The sequence below is a fragment of the Hevea brasiliensis genome, chromosome 14, assembly GCF_030052815.1.
Source record: "Hevea brasiliensis isolate MT/VB/25A 57/8 chromosome 14, ASM3005281v1, whole genome shotgun sequence".
Taxonomy (NCBI): domain Eukaryota; kingdom Viridiplantae; phylum Streptophyta; class Magnoliopsida; order Malpighiales; family Euphorbiaceae; genus Hevea; species Hevea brasiliensis.
The window spans coordinates 89,182,850-89,204,784 of NC_079506.1; the positions used below are offsets into that span (position 1 = coordinate 89,182,850).

The 21,935-nt window shown below is 32.5% G+C and overlaps 2 protein-coding genes and 1 pseudogene across 4 annotated transcripts; 1 reads left to right on the forward strand and 2 right to left on the reverse strand.

Annotated features, from left to right (window-relative positions):
* The first annotated feature begins 1,431 nt into the window (after positions 1–1,431).
* On the forward strand, positions 1,432–4,380 carry LOC110649563 (trihelix transcription factor ENAP2). 3 transcript variants are annotated; one of them, XM_021804164.2, is made up of 3 exons: positions 1,434–2,401; positions 3,714–3,824; positions 3,929–4,380. In XM_021804164.2, the coding sequence occupies exons 1-2, from the start codon at positions 1,624–1,626 to the stop codon at positions 3,821–3,823; spliced, it is 888 nt and encodes a 295-aa protein (XP_021659856.1). In that variant the 5' UTR covers positions 1,434–1,623; the 3' UTR covers position 3,824; positions 3,929–4,380. The 3 variants fall into 3 exon arrangements, with proteins under 3 accessions (XP_021659859.1, XP_021659856.1, XP_021659857.2); XM_021804165.2 differs by lacking the exon at positions 3,929–4,380 and adding an exon at positions 2,675–3,595 and having other exon boundaries at positions 3,714–3,820; XM_021804167.2 differs by lacking the exon at positions 3,714–3,824 and having other exon boundaries at positions 1,432–2,401.
* A 26-nt stretch (positions 4,381–4,406) lies between these two features.
* Positions 4,407–6,006, reverse strand: LOC110649565 (LOB domain-containing protein 21-like; annotated as a pseudogene).
* A 2,591-nt stretch (positions 6,007–8,597) lies between these two features.
* On the reverse strand, positions 8,598–18,037 carry LOC110649562 (UTP--glucose-1-phosphate uridylyltransferase 3, chloroplastic). The gene is made up of 17 exons (XM_021804163.2): positions 17,065–18,037; positions 15,981–16,161; positions 15,754–15,903; positions 15,440–15,601; positions 15,178–15,350; positions 15,021–15,087; positions 14,341–14,507; positions 13,162–13,320; positions 12,354–12,445; positions 12,155–12,249; positions 11,155–11,232; positions 10,872–10,967; positions 10,462–10,536; positions 10,295–10,386; positions 10,045–10,207; positions 9,567–9,627; positions 8,598–8,971 (listed from the first exon to the last, which is right to left on the reverse strand). The coding sequence occupies exons 1-17, from the start codon at positions 17,901–17,903 to the stop codon at positions 8,859–8,861; spliced, it is 2,763 nt and encodes a 920-aa protein (XP_021659855.2). The 5' UTR covers positions 17,904–18,037; the 3' UTR covers positions 8,598–8,858.
* Positions 18,038–21,935: the final 3,898 nt, after the last annotated feature.

Consider the following 21,935-nt stretch of genomic DNA (forward strand, 5'->3'; position numbering starts at 1 on the left):
GAAAATGTCTCTCCAAATCCAACTAGGATTTTGAGTCATAATTCTAACAATATATATATATATATATAATTTTTAATTTTAGTTTGAATCAGTAAAGATAGATTTTGTTACAAATGGTCAAATACACATTTATAGCTATTGATTTTTTTTTTAATCGAAGGGAAATATGCATATACATGTTGATATGCTTTTTAGTAAAATTATGGTAATTTATTAACACATGCTAATCTTTATAAACCCTCCCACACACCCATTTATAATTGACGTGGAATCTTGAAAAATCAATCTACTAATAGATGGGTCCACCCCAAATTTTTCACCTCAAATACATGCACATTAGCTCACCTCTAGGCATTTTGCCTTTTCTTTATCGAAGATAAATACATATATACAAAAGCTCAGAGAAGAGACATGCAGCTTAGTAAAATCATGATAAATTATACCAAGACACGTTAATCCTTACAAACTCACACACACTCATACATTATCGATGTGAGATCTCAAAAGACACCCTTAACTATTGATTGAATTTGATTGTTTGACATCCTCAAAATTTACACTTAAACATTCCAAATATATACAAAGAATAAGCCCATAAAAAAGAAGGAAATAGTAAGATGTATTAGTCTGGTTGCTTTTTCTCTACTTTTAAGGTATAGAAAATAAGGTGATCTCGAGTTTGAGTCTCATCATTTACCTGTTTTAGGATTATTCACCTTTATGGTAAGAGAAGAAGAGAGCTACCTCCCGACCAACTGAACTATCACTAGGAGATTCGACATGTGAAGTCAGACAACTCAATGGAGATCAATAAGCATTGGATCATGTAAGCTAAAAACACAAAAGAGGAGGATAGAGCTTTAGCCATTTCACTCCCATTTAGGCTTTAAATTGACTTTGATCTTAAATATTGACGGATCTTAAGGGACTGGGAGGCTACAAGATTGGAGACAGGGAGGGAGATAATTATAAAATTTTTAAATTGACTTTGATCTTAAATATTGATTGATTAATTAAAAATTGTGTCTAATTTAGATCGAGAGAGACTTTTATTAATGAAATTAAAATTAAAAAACCAAATTATTTTATTTTCAAACAATAAAAACTAAATCATAATTTTTGTCAAATTTTAAGGTCATCTTATAATTTATTCTTTTAAAATTTAGTAAAAAATTAAATTGAAATATATTGCTCAATTAATCTCAACGATAAAATTATAAACTGATTTATACTTTTTAAATTTTTAATAACTTACAAGCAACACATGGAGAATAATATTTTTCAATAATAATTCTAATTATAATATCTTTTAAGAATAATTACATTATAAACTATAGAGTTTGAGCATTTTAGGGGGAGGATAATTCCCTTTAAGAACCAATTATAAATGAGGAAAAAAAAAATTCCTCATCCAAACACTGCCTTAAAAAAAGTCATTTCTCGTCTAATCCCCAGTGCGGGAGCTGACGTCACCGCCGGTCACAATGCGCGGCCATCTGTACCCTTACCAGTTACCCATTTCCCTTGAATCCGATTCTTTCTTCTCTCTTATCCTACTCCCCCTTTCCCTCCGGCGCACTTTAGCACACTCCAGCCTCCCACACTTCCCTTCCCCTCTTTCCCATGGACGCCATCCGGTCCTTCCATATCTCCACCCGTCCCCCCTCCGCACCCGGCGGAGGAGGCGGCGGTGGAGGAGGAGGCCGCGAAGACTGTTGGAGCGAAGGTGCGACGGAGACCCTAATAGAGGCGTGGGGAGACCGTTACGTTAAAGTCAACCGGGGAAATCTCCGTCAGAAGGACTGGAAAGAAGTGGCTGACACAGTAAACGCCCGTCAAAACGGCGTCAAGCCAGGGAAAACGGACGTCCAGTGCAAGAACCGGATCGATACGTTGAAGAAGAAGTATAAGCAAGAGAAAGCCAAACCCGCTCCATCTAAATGGCCGTTTTATTACCGTCTCGATTCCCTCATCGGGGTTAACGCTACCGTCAACCCCAAAAAGAAGCCGGCCAACGCCGTAACATTCACAGTGAAATCGAAGCCGGAGCTCTATCCAGGAGTCTCAAATTCTACGGAGGCATCGTTGGACGACGAGAAAGATGAGGACGATGATGATTTAGGGTTTGATGAAAGAGCTATAAAGAAGCAGCATCGAATGGAGGATGTTGATTTCTCCGATGGAGCTGCCTGTAGGGAATTAGCGAGAGCTATATTGAAGTTTGGGGAGATATATGAGAGAATAGAGAGCTCTAAGCAGCAGCAAATAGTGGAGCTAGAGAAGCAGAGAATGGAGTTCACTAAGGAACTAGAATTCGAAAGGATGAACATGTTCATGGATGCCCAAATGGAGCTTGAAAAGAAGTCTTTGAAGCGCGCGAAACACACCTCTTCTGGTTCAGGTGAATTTCAATTTTTTAATTTTTTGCTTTTTAGCTGCTATTTGTTTGGTGTTTTTGTGTTTTTGGCATTGAATTTGGTTCAATTGTGCGAGTTGGAAAATTTAGATTTTGGTAGACTCTCATGGGTATGCAGGGAAAATTTAGATTTTGCTTTAGCTGATTCTGTTTTTGCAGTCTATTTCTTTCTCTTCTGCATCTTCCTTTTTTGCTTTTTAGGGTAGTTTTGTTAAGTTTTGGACTGGATGTTGATGTTTTTGTTGAGTTTCATGGCAGAAACTGTTTCATCTGTGTGCATTGGAGCAGTATTGCAGGGGCCTGTGTATCAGTGTTAAGGGTGCATGTCCAAGAGCTATATTTGTCCATGCTTAGGACATTTTTAATTCTTTTAGGGTGGATGTTGAATCCTGCCAATGTATGTATGATTGTAAGCGATCGAAGGAATAGTGTTATTTTGATGCTTGAAACACGTTTCATGTAAGTCTCTTGACTTTTATCACTGATATAGAGATGTGTATCTTTGAGATCGTTAAACGTACAAGCTTCTAAGGTTTTTCCTTGATTGAGACCCTTGGGGTGACCAAAAAGTTAAATTGAGCAGTTGCAAGCGTGCGGCTGTTCGACTTTTGTTCTTCAGGACATATTTTGAGATTGCTTTAGCTGATTTGCCAATGGTTCTCTCAAAGACTTTAACTTTGCCTAATTTTACACAGGCTTGGCTAGGCAGACTGTCAAACTGCTTGGAATTGACTTGGCATACCACTTGATTAAACCTATTCTGATCTGAGATGGTGTTGGGTTTAATATGCATAAATTATGCTTAACATGTAGTATTGTACTTGCAATGTCCTTAACTCTGTACAGCCTAATCTTATTCACCAGAAACGGTATGATCAGGTTATTTTTGCCATATAAACTACAGATAGGGGAGAGAACTCAAGCCAGACCCAAACCATGGGTAATATTTTTGGTGTTCTGTTTTTATCACTACTGAGAGACTGAGACGTTGATGGTAATTAGTGATGTGTCAATCTTGTGAAGTTGTCGACAATTTTGAATATGAGTATCTGTTGGTTCTCAAATGTGAGCTGATCTGCAGGTCATGCCGTAGAATAGAAGGCAGTTGCATTTTGAGTGGTCCATTTTTGAAACACACATTTACAATCATTCTTGTATAAATTTACCAAATTTGATAAGGTAGAGCATGAACCTCAATTCTATCTGCTTGGCATTCTATCTCCCTGTCTCTTTCTTCAAGATGCACATGCGTGCAGTCACTGACACTCGTAGACATGCATGTGATTGTGGGTTGCAGTATGTATGCATTCACCCAAAGGTTTCTGGTGGGTCAACTTATTCCTGTACCCTTTCCATTACTATCATCTTCAGTCTGTTCTAATACTTGGATCTGCAATCATGGCTTAAGGTTATTCTTTTAATGCCTCTGAAGTTAATGTTGCTGCTAAACTTGAGTTTTCCTTCCACAACGTCTAATGAACCTTTCATGAATTGCTTGTTTACTTTGAACAGGGAAGAAGTTATAGGTGAGATAACTTAAGCACTTCAATTCTGAAGGACAGCTACAATCTGGATATGCTGATGAAAGCTCTTCAGATCACTAGCTGAAGACTGGAAGTTTTATGCCCCATCATCCAGAGTCTGTTACACCATCAGCAGATTCAGATTTCAAGCTTTTGTAGATGATTAGCAAGCAGTGTATGCATTGTTGTAACATTATTCAGTGTAAATGATTAAGTTGTTCTGCTACAGATTCTGTACTTTCTAATAGTCTAAACTGTAAACCTATGTCACCTCCTTGCGTTCCCAGGCATCTTGTTGATCCTTAACTGATGAATATGTGATAAGGTAGTCTCAATAAAGTATCAGTGTTGGTTGTAACTGATATCCTTTTTGATTGATGTTCATGGGACACCCTTGCATATGTATCAGTCTCAATAAAGCCAATCTTTTGTTACTATTTATATCGATCACTGTCAGGAAACTTAAGTTTTCAATGTCAAAACAGAAATTAAATTATGTAGAACTTTTGGCACTTGAAGTCTGAATTCTGAGAGATTCCCAAAGTTGATGGAAAGCTAAACATTTTTATTTGTACAGATACAGTTGCTCTGAAGGTGACTGCTTCATGCTTTTGCAGAGTATATTGGACTACTGCTCACCACTTTCTCATGCATATCTTTGGATTCGCGCTTGCAAGACGTTCGTTAATGAATCCATATTCCTTCTCTTAAGAGCTTGTCTGTAGATATGTCTTTGAAAGCTAGAAAGAAAAAGCTGATGTATTACATTATCTGTTCGTAGTAAATGCTTATTTTGTCAATCTAACCTCTAGGATAACATTTTTGGCCTCAAATTCTGCATTTCCATACAGAATAACTTCAAATGCCTCAATCCTTTTATTGAGTACTTTGACATTTTGCAGTCTACATCTTCCACACCTACACACACAAAACTCATGTTAGAACTCATGGATTTGATTACTACCACATCTGAAATTTTGGAAGAATGCATACAATCATTTCAAACCTGTGCCCATACTGCAATATTGGCTCACCATTTACATCAATCCTGGTTGAGCCCATGACATTTGTAGCAATAACAATTAAGCTCCCGTCGAGCTGCAAAATGGAAACTAAATAAGCATAGAAGACTAATAACTTGCATCATTAATATTGTAGGATACTTGAGGGCGTTTGTGCCACATTGCTGTTTCCTTTCAGATAAAAAATTCAAAACCTGCATTTTATCCTTTGCCTAATTCTACAATAGAACATCTAGAAATGAATGACACTGAACAGTATATAAAAACTCAACCATAACATGAACTGGACTTCAAAATCTTGATAATTAAGAGAATTTTCCATGGAATTCTTGGTTAATTCTTGATTGGGAACATAAACTGAAGCTCAAGTTCATGAAATTAACACTAACAATTGAGAGAACAAGAGGGTATTGGAGATATAAGGTAGACAACAGAAAGAAAAATATCAGAATATATATGGGAATTGACTAAAATCATTAATGATTTCATCTTGACTCGACTCAGAAGAATTCTGGCCAAAACTTTCTATCAATCCACCACAAGCAGCAGGAAATTCAGAGAAAGTTGCTATGCTACTGCGATCATTCAAGATAATTGTAGAAGAAGAAGAAGAAGAAGAAGAAGAAGAAGAATTTGCAGTACGCCGAGCCAGACGAGCTCTAGCGATGGCAAGATCAAATTGAAGTTCAACCATTTTTCTTTACAACAAAGCTATAGCTCCAATGCAACCATAGACAGGGTCTTTTAGCCTTGCTTCAGCCTCATAAGCTAGAGAATTCACTGTCTCTTCTCTTTGCCCTTCAGGAACTTCAGTCAGGATCTTGCATTGCTTGCACCAAAGACTTTGTGCACTCTGGCAAACTTTTTAGGCTCATCAGATCGAAAATATGGTGCAAATATGCAATTGGGTATGCATCTTCTTTTCAAGAATTTGCAGGCTGCACATGAAGAGCTTGAACGATGCTCATGACTCCTCATTTTGCTTCATGTCACATCCACTTTCTTTTTTGTTCTATCCTTCCCATCAATCCAACATATATTAATACGCTTGCGCATAGGGTAAAATCTTCATCTACAGTGCTGCATTCTTTTATTTCGTTCTTCCATTTATTTTTCTCAATTTTTATCATTATTGAAGAATAAAAGTACTTTAATATCTCTCGAAATAAATATATTGAATTTTATTATTATGAACACTTAATTTTATCCTTTAATTTTTAATATTATTAATACTTTTTTTTTTTTTTTGCACTTTTTATTTTGCTGCAAAGGAAGTGGGATGGGTCCAAATAATTAATCATGAGGCAACAATGGATGTATTAGTGATTTTCAGATGAGAAATGATAGTTCATAAACAAGGGATGCGATATTTCATTGAGGAAAAGAAAACTTCACAAGAAAAACCTTCAAGAAAGCTGGCCCTATCCACAAGATGGGAAACCTGGAGGACACAGTGAAAACAAAGCCCTGAAAAGACCAGTTTGGGAATCTGAATTCTGTCATCAATTTGTGGAGCCACTGGGATTAATAAATATCACTGTTTCTCTACACTATGCTTGGGATGTAATGTTTCTCTCCATTAAAAAAACATTTTTAAAGAATTTTTTTTTTAACTAAAATTTTCAAGAACTTCAATTGAACGGTTTTTTAGAAAGACATGAAAAGTTTATGAACTTTATAAAAAAAAAAAATTTAATAATAATGGTAGGTATAGGGGGGGGAGAGGAAAAGGGACAAAGGTTCTTGCAGAGGTCCACTTGTTGAATGGCCTATCCTTTTCCCATTGGAATTGTATCACGCGCGACCTTATAATCCCTTATTTAGACATGTTAAGCCAGGGATAGCAAAATTTAATCTGGTTAAATCAATTTATGAGTTAGAATTTTAAAAGAATTTATTTATTTAGAATATTTTTAAATAATTTATAATAAATTTAAAAAAATAATAAATTAAGAAAAATAAAATTTTCATTTTGATATTTATAAATTATTTTGATTAAACATATTATTATATTATCTTTACTTAATTTTAAAATTTCAATAAATACTCTCATCATTTTCTTTATATATATATTTTTTATTATTTTTACATTAATTTAAATAAATTATTTACGTAAACTTGAAAGAAAATATATTTCTATTAATTTTTAATATAATACATGTTTACTTAATTTAAAATTAAATTATATTATAATATGATTAAAATATATTTTAATAATATTATAGTGAAATATTACTTTAATATAATTTGTTACTTAAATAATTTAATACCCTTTTATCATTTTTAATAATAAATTTCTTTGCTTTTCGCTAAATATATTAATTACTTATTAGTTATTTATAATCATTTTAATCAAATATGAAACTGTTTATAATTTTAAATACTTTAAGTCATTGATTTTATCTTAATTTTATGAATTATTTAAATTTTATATAAACCAAAATGAATTATAAACCACTTTAAATTTTATGAGTTTGAATTGAATTAGAGAATTAGATAAAAAAAAAAAATTTTCACCTATCGAATGGTTTTACTGAATCAAATTTAAATATGAGATTTTAATTGTTAATACAATTTAATTATTTAATAAAGAATATTTCTAAAAATATATTTGTAAAATTTAATTTCTTAAGACTTATCTAATCTTTGAAAGATTAAATATTTTAAATATTTACGTTCATTTAAATAAATAAATAAATAGGTTTTGATCATTCGAGCTAAAGTAATAATTAGAGATAGGGGTGAGTATTCAGTTAGAACCAAACCGAATTGAACTGAACCGAATTAAATTATAAAAATTAAATTTTAAATTTTAAAAATCGAACTAAATCAAAATAGATAAAAAATCGAATCGAATCGAACAGTTCTATTTCGGTTTGATTCGATTTAAACCGATCAATTTTGATTTTTGATTAATTTTTTAATTTAGACTTGATTTTTAAGTTATTTGATCTAATTTTGACTTTGGTTTGAACCTAATAACCATTAACCAATGAAATTAAACAATTAATATATATAATTAAATATAATTCATAAATTTCTCATAAAAATAAATCAATTCAAAAATCAATTCGGTTCAATTTGATTTGATTTGAATATATATATTACTATTTAATTCGGTTCGGTTTAACCGATTTTTTTATCTTCAAAATCGAACTGAACCGAAATAACTAAAATTTTTATAATATAAAATCGAACCGAATCGATTAAATTTTAAAATTAAACTGATTGAATCGAATTCTGCTCGGCCCTAATTAGAGGGTTGTGTTTCACACGCTCTATTTGAAGAGGGTGGGGGCCGGCCCAAAAAGTATTCATTAGAGGTCTACCTTGTTCAATTTTTTTTTGATATGATGTGTTGGGTTATCGATTATAGCTTGACTTAGGTGTTTCTAAAATAACCCCACCAATCTCCATTTTAAGTAAACCATTTACATGTTTCATAATTTGACTTGTGAGCAAAATAATAGAGGAAAAATGGGTATTTTATATCATTTCATTACATTACTAATTGAATGTTTATGTGGAAACACTAATGGATACCATTCTTATGTAGGTCGCTTCGAGCACTCCTCACTTAACATTCATATTGATAGAGGGAAATGATAAGAAGAACAGAAAAATAGAAGAAATCAATAAAAAGAAATTGCGTAATTTTTATTGCTTCAGAATTTTACACTGTTTCCACACTGGATTTACACAGCTCCAGCAAGAAAAGGAAATATTAAAACAGCTAACCAGGACCATACAGGTCTTACAAGGCTCTAACTTAAGACATATTACTACTAGATTTCAGATGGTTTAACTTATGTTACAACCAATCATGATGTGAAGATGCGCTCCGAGTTTGATTTGTGAACGAAGATTCACAGAGCGATATTACAGAAATTCTAATATTTACAACTCTACCAATTCCAAAAGAATGTGTGTGCCATTTATCTTGTAGTTCCAAAACCAGCTTCCAGTTTCCATCATATTTGGTTCTATGGGGTTGACCTGGACTTCCAAGCCTGCGTTGAACGGAAAATATGAATGGTTGATTAGTAAGGTTTCAATGGATACAGCAATAGTGGGATATATATCAAACGCTTTCACAGTTTAGTCATGCTCAAGATTATGTGGATAAGTTAGAGAAGACTAAAATCTCTAGCCTAGTTTCCTCTACATTGTAAAACTTCAGCAAATTTTAGTAGTAGAAGCATAATTACGGACGCAGGTTCCCTTGGAACTATGTAGAACATTAAACAGAAAACGGTGAGCCTGGCTCTAGGATCCAAGCACATGTACTTGGACAGAGGTTGGCATATTTGACTTGCACTGAAACTAAAATCCTCAAATAAGAGATACACCGATGTACAGCATGCAACCTGTTTTCTCATTTTGGTCATTAAGCCAGATGAGGAGGAAGAATGCCATATACTATCATTCATATCCATTTTCCAAGGTAACCATTGATGCAGATAGCCTTCAATCGTATAATTATAATGCAAACATACAGCGACACGTGTGACCTGTGTGTGGATGTCAGGGTGCGTACATTGAGATCAAAGGTAGTTGCTGGGAGCACTTGCACTAACAGATGTTCTGATATCAAAGATAACAAACCTGAATATCCTGATATGATCTTCATTTTGTAGCCATCAGGAACTTCAAATACATGATTACCCTGGCACAGCAAAAAAAAAAAATAAATGAGGAAAAAATGATAAGGTAAAGCAACATAAGATTTTTAATATACAATGCTAGCAAGAGAGCTAAGATTAGCAATCAACTTCAGAATCAGGAAGTTCACAGTAACAACCACATTCCATTTGGCCAAGATGAACAATTTGCAGCCATCAGGTTTTTTATATATAAAAACTGTTCCTTTCTTTTTTCTGGAGAGAAGATGGATTTTACTTGAAAACAAAGGATGTAACTAATTGAATATAGGTTTCATCATATGAAACTTATATGTGGGAGCTCTAGCAGGAGGTTCTAATTCCTAGCATCTAATGATTCTGGGCAATCTCTGTAATTTTACTTTTTGTAGAAGCCATAAAATTAACCTGTGCAGAGTAAATGCTTGTTTTGTCAATCTAACCTCTAGGATAACATTGTTGGCCTCAAATTCTGCATTCCCATGCAGAATAACTTTAAATGCCTCAAATCGTTGTACGCTATGTTTCCAGTACACATTTTCGCCACAACTCCAGTCAATCCCTTTATTGAGAACTTTGACATTTTGCAGTCTACATCTTCCACACCTACACAGACAAAATGATGTTAGAACTTATGGATTTGATCACTAAAACATTTGAAATTTTGAAATAACGCATACAATCATTTCATACCTGTGTCCATACTGCAATATTGTCTCACCATTTGCATCAATCCTGGTTGAGCCCATTGCATTTGCAGCAATAACAATTAAGCTCCCATCGAGCTGCAAAACAGAAACTAGATAAGCATAGAAGAGTAATGACATGCATGGATTGACTATCAATCAGAATATTACAACCTCAACATTCCTCCACAAGAACTCCACCACCTCAAGTTGTAGCTCAGAGCCCTTGGAAATCGATCCTCCACAAAACTGGAAAATAGAAAAAATCATAATCAGAATTTGTTGAGCAACTTATGGTTGACAATACCCGTTTAAAAAGCCACCAACTCATTATGGCTATGTGGAGACGGTTATTTCTTGAAACAAAAGAGTTAGATCAGCTACAGCGTTTAACAACAAAGCTTTTGTGCAGTTAAAGACTACAGGCCAAAAGGCTTTCAAACATGCATAAAATAAGTAAGCCTACCAAGTGTCAAGGATGGACTATATACTGAATAATTATCACATGAATTTCAGCATGAAAGCAAGGAAAGACCTAGTTACAGCCATACTATGGAATATAGCACCGGCAACATTAAAATTACCTTTTGCCTTGTGACCTCCCAAAGTGGGCCAAGAGAAGGATGCAGAAAAATTATAAATGGTGGTCCAGAATTAACATATCTGTCATTACCTTCAACCTGAAAATAATAAAGAGAACCATAAACGAATATACTTCAAAAGGATATCAAGAGCTATCACAAGGCTTGCAAAGGAATGTATAAGGAATAACATTACCAATAATGATATAAAGTATGAAGAAACATGGGCCTCAATTCAACAGAGACAAGTGTGGGTTATAATATTGTAGGAGGCCTGAGAAAATACCTTTGCAAGTTCAATATCGCAAAGGGAAAGAAGATCATAGGCATTCCGTAAGATATCCAACAGTGCACCGTCAGGAGTCTGCACATGGATCCAAACTTAAAACAAATTAACACAGAAGGAATCATAACAGTATCAAGTAATTAGTATGTCACAAATTTACTTGATAATTTAGTTTCAATCCAAATTTCATTCCTGGAATCAGAGATACTTTTGCAAGTTTAAGGACTAACAGAAATTTGGTGCCTTAATTGTCAGAATATCCATTCTCATTTAAATACATAAAAAGCAAACATACTTAATGAAAATGCAATAGAAAATGCAATAGTCATCCACTTGTGAAAACCAAAGATATCAAAACAGATTACCTAATGTAGGAAAGATTTGACAAACCAATCTACTGATGTTGATGCAGGGTGATCAGTTTGAAGTTTGCAAAAGCTTGTTTGGCAGCAAGATTATAGAAGATGTGTGGTATCTAGAGTTACAAAACAACCAAGGATATGGAGTACTTTGAAGGTGCAACTAAACATATCAGGGTGGTGTTTATGGGACAGCAAAAAAATTAGGGGATTAAAGCCTTTTGGATGGTTAACAAGGAATAGAATAAGGTTACGAAATGATTAAAGCAAGAAAAGAAATAAAGAATGAAGTTTGGTAATTGCCAGCATTGCAGTGAATAATACAAGTGTTTCAGCAAGAGAGGGGGAAGGGAGAGAGAGAGATTGAATTGAGGCAACACTTTCCAAAATGCAATTTAATCACTCAATATCCATTATCCCTAACTCTTGGTCTTCTTGGACTTAACTAGAACATGCAAGTATTGCAGATATTTTTGTTAATCCTAAAATGACTACTTGAAAAGAAATGTATGCATTGAATCAGAAAGAATAAATGGAATTGAAGGAACTAAGGGAAAAAAAAGGCACATAAAATCTTTTTGGTAAACATGGAGAAAGTTTGTCCACTGACAAAAAAGACACCACAATCAGAAAATTATAACCTGGTGCAAGTATTTGTCTGCATGTTTTCTCTTCCTCTTAGCAGATGACGTGACCCTTCTTCGTTCGTTATACACAATAAAGGTATCTAGCTTATCTGTAGACATATTGCCAAGATTTTATCAGACACAATGCATAAAACAAGCGAGGTACATGTTCTTCTGCAAATTTTAGATGGTGAAAAACTAGGCAATACTATACCTTCTACACCCTGGTAGCATCTGGACAAAAAAGTATTTAAAAAATTGTCTGCAATATTTTGCATTGTGCATTCCAGCCGGCCACCAGAGACACTGTAAGTGAAAAAGAAGCTTAGTGTAATTGAATCTACTGCAAATTACTGCTGGGTAACATAACCCTGAAAAAAAAGATGAATTGCAACACACCATGGGCAGTAGTTCCTCAGCTTATCAATAAATTATGTACTTTATAGAAACAATTAAGTGAAACAACAAAGTTGTGTGGAAAAGTAACTTCTTACTAGTTAGCTACATCAGCAACATATCAAAATTGCTACGTACTAAAGTCATTTTTATGCTGAAGAGGAAAAAGTAAAAGAAGAAGAAAAAGACAAACTCAATATTTAATACCTAAGATTGGCTATTGATCCAATTGCCAAACCCTACCACTATACATGCATTCAAATCAAATATGTTTGATAATGCCTACAGAAATTCTCCCCTGTTTTCTCCCCATCCAGAATGTATATTCCCAGAGTCCAAATCAAACCGTTACTTAAAGCTGAAAGTCAAAGCATGATGATTTGCTTTATACATCAATATTATCTTCTTGTCACAAAGGTGCATATTACAACCACACTGAAAGAAACTGGAAATAATCTTACATGCATTATTATCTTTTGTAACATTTGGTTCACTCAAACATGGTTAAAATAATGGATATGACAAGCAGGACATGCAATTAAGTCATTATAATGATGAATATTACCCAAACTTGGGCACATAGAAATAGAACAAGTGAAAAATCAGCCATTAAGCAAATCATATACCTATGACAGTTCCCAAAATGGTCCTTGTATGCAATCGGCTTCTTTGTATTCAATATCAGGCCAGGTAAACTTTTTACACCATCACTTGATGCAATTGACTCCACTGAAGACAAATCCACATAGAGAATGTTTGTATTGGTAGGAAACTCTGCCTGCAAACTTAACAACAAAAAACAAAGTTCATGTTGCACATTTTCAAAACCTTAAACTTTACACGAAGTTGGTGGCATATTTCTGAAAACCTTAAGCTTAAAACACATTAATAAAAAGCAGAAAGCAAGATCTAACAAGGGCGGTAGGCATATTAGATAAGGAAAAAATGAAAAAGTGGACTATCCAAGAAATGTAAATGATAGACACAAGACACAATTTCATTGGTAAACAAACCTCAAATATAAAACAACTCAATGAGGTACATGCCTAGAAAAGAATGTCCTAAGATTTGCTATATAGATCCTGAATCAGCATGTGCAAAACTTATGCATAATTTCAAGAGGGAAATAGGCAATTTCCTAAGCACTCTCTATGAGAATTCCTTTATCCAAGCATTACCTCGTGCTAAAATAACATTGCAAAACTCATTACCTCGCGCTAAAATAACATTGCAAAACTCAGAATTTAAGTGATGTAGAACACAAAGAACACTCAAAAGGGAAGAGAAACAAATCTCAAATTTTCTATTAATTTTCAATTGTCAATGTCAATAATAATAAGCTCTCTAAAAAAATACCTAGAAGATATAGGTAAATTTAGTGTAATATTAATCCTTCTACTACTAGGATTAGGAATTCCAAAATAAGAAAAATACACCATTCGAACTAGGAATATAAACCAACACTAACTAGGAAATTCTACATAATAGAATTCCTAAATAATTAAAATACTATTTCCGAATCAAATTTCCTAAATAATAGAAACCTAAACTTCTTATTTTTTAAGATGAAAAATTAAATCAAAATAATTCTTAAATTCAGTTTTCCTTGATTGTATCATTAGAGCTATGATACGTAATAGCAACTAAATGTACCATGTTACAGAGATCAAATTTGTGTGCTCTCCCGCTTACTAACATGTGAATTAAGGGAATTCAAATAGTCATTGAAATTTGAGTGTACATAAAGCAATTTAAAAATGAAGAATGTCAAAATAAAAACTTTATTTAGGCAAATGAATGCTTACCTTTTAGAATAACAAGGCCCACTTGTGATTCCAAACTTATCAAACTCTGTGTACTCAATGCATGACAGACCATAAGCCCACTTTCCATCAACAGTCTTCTTCTCGATAAGGACATTGATTCCTTCTGCAGCCCCTGAGTTACGCTTGCAAGATGCAAAGCCTAATTTCTGTTGCATGCACAATGTGTAACGACTAAGACAAGGTGAAAAAGATTCAGATCTTCAAGGAATCTTTGTAGAACTAGAGCTGATTTTTCCCTCAAGGTTAACAAAACCTTGATTATATTCAACAGGAGAGAAGACTATTTCAACGGGGCTCTACTTGCAATTTTATTCTTCAAATTCAACTTCCATAAGCATCAACTAAAAAAAATGTTGTGGTTCTTTCTACTTCAAGCCCCTCAATCAGACGGAACATTATTCAGCATAGTTGCAAACAAATAGAGTTAAGCTAGAGACGTGCAAATTATATGGAAAATATACTGAATCCTTATTATCGTGGAGAAATTACGCAGTAATGGACCCCTTAGTTTAATATTGCCTATGCCATGGTCTGCACATATCATTTTGTTAGTCCCCCGCATGAGGAAAAGAAAGAAAAAGGAAGAAGGGGGGCGGCGGGCCGGGGGCACAGATGGACAAAACCAAATTGTCAACTTCAACCTATATATCTGACCCTACCTTTCCACGGCGTAAACCAATCCCTGCCAATGCCAAAAGGGTCAAGTCTGTAGCAGCCACAACATTACTGCAGAGTCAACAGATCAATGCAATGATGAGAACTTGATGCTCACAATCCAGAAAATAGTGGAATTCAATTTGCTAGAATATGGCTAACCTGACTTGTCGTACAGTTGCACCTTTTCTTCCATGATCATAAAACCACTCGAAGATTCCCTTATCATAAGCTAGTTTCCAAATGACGCCATGTCCACCTGGCTTTGAAATAGGTGTGAATGGTTTTGTTATCAACCATTGCCCATCTTCTGCACCAACAGCAGGAACAAGAGGCTGCACATCAACAAAGTTTGTTTGTAAATGAAAAACAAAATTAATTAGATAACAATGAAAGCAATAAGAACGGAAAACGTCATATAAACCTGCTCAAAGAGTTGGAAATTGGATCGACCTCTTCCAAACCAGCTGAGCCTTTCACAAAGATAAGTGATACGCTCATGGTTATTCTTAGCTGAACTTGTCATGATTGCAACAGGGGTGATGCATTGTTTTCCATACAGCTTGTAGTACAAGAACTCCCTAGCCTAGCAATCACAAAAACGAACATAAATAGCATTATAATAACATGCTACTAATATCAGCTTCCATAATTAAACTAAAATTCCAGCTCTACCTTCATGAAACAACAATTTTCAAAAACAAATATTTCCACAATAGAAAAACAAATATCTTATACCTGAAGATCTCTTATAAGGCCTTCCAATAAAGTCCGTCCACAATAAGGAAGCATTGCAGCAGGAAGACACTCACCTGTGTCTGGATCAACCAAACCAAGCCGGTCTGCAGAACCACCCAGAGGATAAATTTCTCCAAGGTCTGGCAAACCCTAAAAGGATAAGATCTTATTTTTCAAGAAAACTTACGCTGATTTTTACTAATAGACAATAAATTTTAGGTGCTAACCTCAATTCCCCATAGAGCTGCTTGAGACGCATACTCTGTATTTTTTGAAAGGTCAACTACATTAGGGGCATGAATTTCCAAAAACTGGCATTCCATTGATTCTTGAATGTGATGTGACCAATTCGTGGTTTGCTTTTCAGAAGTTGACTGGGCAAGAAGCTCCAGTACCATTATCTGATATCTGCAGCAATTATTCCATTTAAATTGGTTAGTATATTAAAATCTATAAAAATCCACAATATGATTTTTTGACTAGCAACAGTTCAAATGAATGAACAATTACAAATCATTTGAGTAGATGAAACAGAAAATACACAAATAATAGCTCAAGTAACATTCCTATATTTGAAACTTGAAAGGTCTCTTACGAAAATCCTTCCTCCCCCTAAACCAACAGTTCAAATATAAAACTATCACAAGCCCAACCTAATTTCAAAAGCAGTGGGCATTATCATGTCATTGGAAGGAATGACTATGAAATAAGTAATGCCATGAGCCACAAAAAGCCTTCTATTTAAGGCTGATTAACTGATATCCAAGTTTCACATGACTTTCTCAGCAGGTAACTAACAAATGAAACATTGCAGTAATTATGCCTAGTAAAACTTGCATTTGCAACTTATCCTCGCAAGTCCAAAAATCCCATTTACAGACAATTATCTTACTTCTTGTCTGCATAAGTAATGTAGCTAGTCAGGTAGTCATTCACATTCGGCATATCAGCAATAACAATCCTATAATAAGCAAATTTCCATACATGTCCATTCATGAAAACTCTAAACCCTGAAATGCTGACAACAAATGGCAACTCCATCTACTCAATTATAACTGTTTCAATTTTCTTACCGTATTCAAAACTAAATGCATGAGACTAATATCTCAACCCCAACACTTCAAGCACTAAGCCAACAATAACATTGAATCACCAGGGGAAAAAATCAATACCATGCATTGAAAGAAGAAATAAGTTACATTTTCAGAATACAAGCTTGATATGTAAATCCTAAGTCCTAACAGTTAAAACAGAAATAAAATAATAGCTAATTTAACTAAAAAAACCTACCAATGCAAGAGACTCACTTACCCAATGATACCTCCAATGCAATCATAGAACTGTTCAATCTCTCCTAAAGTCTTCAACAACTTTCTCAAGTCCCCGATATCCTCTTCGTTCAAATACAACCCAGTATCACTCTTCCTTAAACTATACTCTCCATTCTCACTGAAATCAAACCTCCCAATCATCTCCGCCAACGCATAAAGCGCACTCTTCACCGAATTCCTCGCAGACTCCACCTCATTCTCCACCAATTCAATCCCCAAACTAAGCACATGCTCTTGCCCAGCCGCCACTAAACACTTAAGCAAAAACAACTCTCTCGAACCCAAATTAAGCAAAGCCAAAGCCTTACAGACCCCATTTGTATGCGAATTGAAGAAATGTTTTACCCGAGAATCAGCATCAAGTACTACGAGCTTATGGTGCAGAGATTCCGAGCCGGCGAGCTTCGAGAGGAGAGACTTAAGTCGGGAAATTTCTTGGTGGAAATGATCATCGGGAGCTGGCGGGGCGTACTCTACAGGAACGGTAGAAACGCGGGCGACTGAGAAACAAGACCACGACGGTTGCTGGGAAGAGGAAGGGAAGGAGAGTAAAGGAGGAGAAGAAGAAGGAGATTTGCTGAAGTGGGTAGAGTTAAAAAAAGAAAAACGAAGAGTTTTGGAGGTGAAAGAGGAAAGAAGAGTGTTGTTATGGGGAAGAAAGGAGATGGGTATTGTAGTGGTGTTAGCCATAGCTAGCCAACACAGAGAAAAGGGAAGGTCTGTGAGTAGTTTTGCTTGTAGAGAGAGAGAGTGATGTCGGCTTTGTTGTCTCGTGAGTTTTGAAGGTGGAGAGAGAATAAGACGAGATGCTGGAAGCATATACCGAGAGGTTCATATAGTCTTTCGATTAGAGGATACATGTCTCCTTATCCTCTGTGGTATCATCGCGAGCTTGGATTGGATAGCCGACTGTGGAGGACGGTGTTGGCATTTCATCGAACAGATGGAAAATGTATGCCGTATCCAACAAATTAGGAACATATTAAAATTTAATTTACTGTTCTGATTTTTTTTTTTATTATTATTATTATGTAATAAAGAAAAGCACTTATCACTGTAAGAATAGTAAAATTACTTTCTTATCCCTATATATATATTTCAATTTTTTGTTCTAATTTCAATTATTTTTAAATACTTAAGTTTATTACTTTCATTAAAATAATTTTAAAACTATTTTAATTATTCTAACATGTAATCATTTTATCCTATTAGAGTTTTTTTTTTTATTATCAGTTTATTTATTTTTTAAAAATTTTTTATTTTTAATTTTTATTTTATATTTTAGAATCTTTTGACATGCCATTTTACTTTTTTTTTTCAATTAATTGAATCTTTTAAACTAAAAGGAATGTTTGAGTTCTATTCAAATTTTGATTTAAATGTTTTATTTTATTGATTATATTTTAAAATTTATTTTTTAATTTAATTTTTAAATTGCTTAAGTGTATCTATATAAATTTAAATTATTTTTTTATATTTATTTTTTTATTATTACAGTTTTATTGTTTTTAAATTATTTGATTATTTAATTAGTAAATTTATATTAATTATATTATTTTTATTAAACTAAATTTAAAATAACTTTATTTTAAGATAAAATAAGTTTTATAATATACATAAATATTAATAAAATATTAAGACTTTCTTCTCATTGAAAATAATTATTAATCTGTTTTAGTAATATCTCTAGCATTTTTTTTATAGGCACTACTTTAAAATATAAGATTATTATTATTATTATTATTATTATTATTATTATTATTATTATTATTATTATTATTATTATTATTATCTAAAAATTTAAAAATAATATCTATAGAGTTTTTCATAATATCTATGTAAAATTTTTAGTTTATTATATGTGTAAATTTAATTTATAATTAATAAATAAATAAATTTACTCTACTTTTAAATTTTGATGTAATTTTAAAAATATCTAATTTATTTTTAAAAATTAAAAAAAAATTACATTTTTATATACTAAACCATTAACATAAAACTTTTTCTTTTTTTTTTGCAAAACACAAGACATTTTCTTAGATGGGTTAATTAATTTATTTTTTAATTAGCATTGTTATATATTATCATTTTTCTATAACTAAGTTTAATAATTAAATATTTATTATTATTAATTCTTGGTAATTTTACTCCTTCAAAATGGAAAGAGAGAATAGTAGAATTTTATGCTTTGCTATTTTTCCAACTTAAAAAATTTTAGAAAATTCAAATTTCGATCGCATTAAATATGGTTTGGAAGGCAGATTTACAAGAGATTCAATCAAATGCGAGGCTATGAAGTCCAAAGTCCACCACAACGAAGAAATCCAAACCCAGGAGCTCTAACCTAGTAAAAATACTTTCTTATCCCTATGTGTTTGTGTGTATATATATATATATATATATATTTCAATTTTTTGTTTTAATTTCAATTTTTTAAGTTTATTACTTTCATTAAAATAATTTTAAGACAATTTTATCTATAATTAAATGTAATTCATTATTCTAATAACAGTTTTGTAATATTTTATCCTATTAAATTTTTTTATTTTCAGTGTTATTTTCAAAAATTTTGTAATTTTATTATTAAAATCAAGATTTTCTTTTTAATTTTTACTTTATATTTTAGAATTTTTTGACATGCTACCTTACTTTTTTTTTTTAATTAATTGAATTTTTTAAATTAAAAGAAATGCTTGAGTCTCATTTAAATTTTCATTTAGATGTTTTATTTTATTGATTATATCTTAAAATTTTCATTTATTTATTTTAATTTTAAACCACTTAAGTCTTTACATATGAATTAAAATTATTTTTTTATATTTATTTTTTTGTTATTGTCATTTTATTATTTTTGAGTTATTTGACTATTTAATTATTATTACTATTACTACTATTGTTATCTTAAAATTAAAAAATAATATCCATGAAGTTTTTCATAATATCTACGTAGAGTTGATAATTTATCACTTTAATTTTAAATTTTGATGTAATTTTAAATATATTTAATTTATTTTTAAAAATTAAAAAATATATTTTTAAAAAATATGTATATATATTATTTTTATATACTAAAACATTAACACAAGACTTTGTTTTATTATTTTTTTAGCAGAACATAAGACTTTTTCTTAGATGGGTTAATTAATTTTTTTCTTAATTAGCATTACTATTATCATTTTTCTATAACTAAGCTCAACAATTAAATATTTTTTTATAATTTAATTATATTTTATTCAATAATAGATATTACATTGTTAATATTAATTGATGTTAAACTAAATTACATACATAACTAACATGTAATATAATAATAGTTAAAATTTTATTTTAATTGAATTAACTAAATAATTTTATCAATTATTGATAGATAGTAGTCTTATTTATAAGTATAATATTTATAAACATTTTTCATTAATTACATTAATATAATAAATATAAAAAAAAAATAATATTTACACCATTGCGCAGACTTTACAACTTGTTAATTAATTAAATTAAAGTTGGAACAGACTGGAAATGACTTTGCAGGCTGGGCCTTTTCCTACTTAAGAAATTTTAGAAAATTCAAGCAACCTGTCATTGTTGTGGGTTTCATTCCATCAATTGGGTCCAGTTAATTGAATTGCACAATTATGAATTTGTGATAATAAGAATCATACCCAAGAAAATAATTGAATTAAAATTTTAATTTAATAAAAAAATTAATTAAATTAAATTCTTACAAATTGAACTGTAGTGTACTTGTATTTGTTTAGCAAGAGGATAAGATTGAATAATATAATCTAATACCATGAAAACAAAGGGAGAATATTGAAGAATTTCTATATATTAAATATATATTCAAAGAGAAGATTTTACACTCAATAGGGTTAGGGTTAGTCTAGTTGATAAGGATAAAAATTCCCTTCTTTATCAACCATAATTTGATTCCATTGGCCGGATCATTTCAAGATTATTTATCCTGAATGCATGCATCGTGTCAATCGAGAAGGAGTCAATAAAAAGCTAGAACTTTGGAGAAGCACTCTAGAGTCAAAGGGTTTTAAGTTAAGCAGAACGAATACAGAATACATGCATTGCAAGTTCAGTGAAGGCCAAACTGGTGATAGGGAAGGAGTTAGCTTGAATGGAGTGATACTGCCCCAAAGTAATCACTTTAAATATCTAGGCTCAGTCCTTCAAGTAGATGGGGGATGTGAGGAGGATGTTAGGCATAGGATTAAAGCCGGATGGTTGAAGTGAAGACGCGCTACGGGAGTTTTATGTGATCGTAAGATTCCCAATAAATTGAAAGGAAAATTTTACCGTACAGCCATATGACCGGCTATGTTATATGGTAGTGAGTGTTGAGCACTGAAAGAGTTGTACGCATCTAAGATAAGAGTTGCAGAGATGAGAATGTTAAGGTGGATGAGTGGCCATACTAGACTAGATAAAGTCCATAATGAGAGTATTAGAGAAAAGGTAGGAGTGGTGTCAATTGAAGATAAGTTGAGAGAAGGGAGATTGAGGTGGTTTGGTCATGTAAAGCGTAGACATACGGAGGCTCCAGTTAGACAAGTAGAGCACATTAGGTTAGAGGATAGAAAGAAAAAAAGAGGTAGACTTAAATTGACTTGGAGAAGAGTAGTACAACATGACCTAGAAGCATTACACATTTCTGAGAATTTAACCCAAAATCGTTCACAGTGGAGAAAGCGAATCCATATAGCCGACCCCAAATTTTTTAGATAAAAGCTTAGTTGAGTTGAGTTGAGTTGCATGCATCGTGTCAATGTAGAAAAATTCTTTCCGAAAATTGCTTGGAGAAGTAACTTAATTTTTGTCCTCAAAAATTTTCCTTTAAAAATA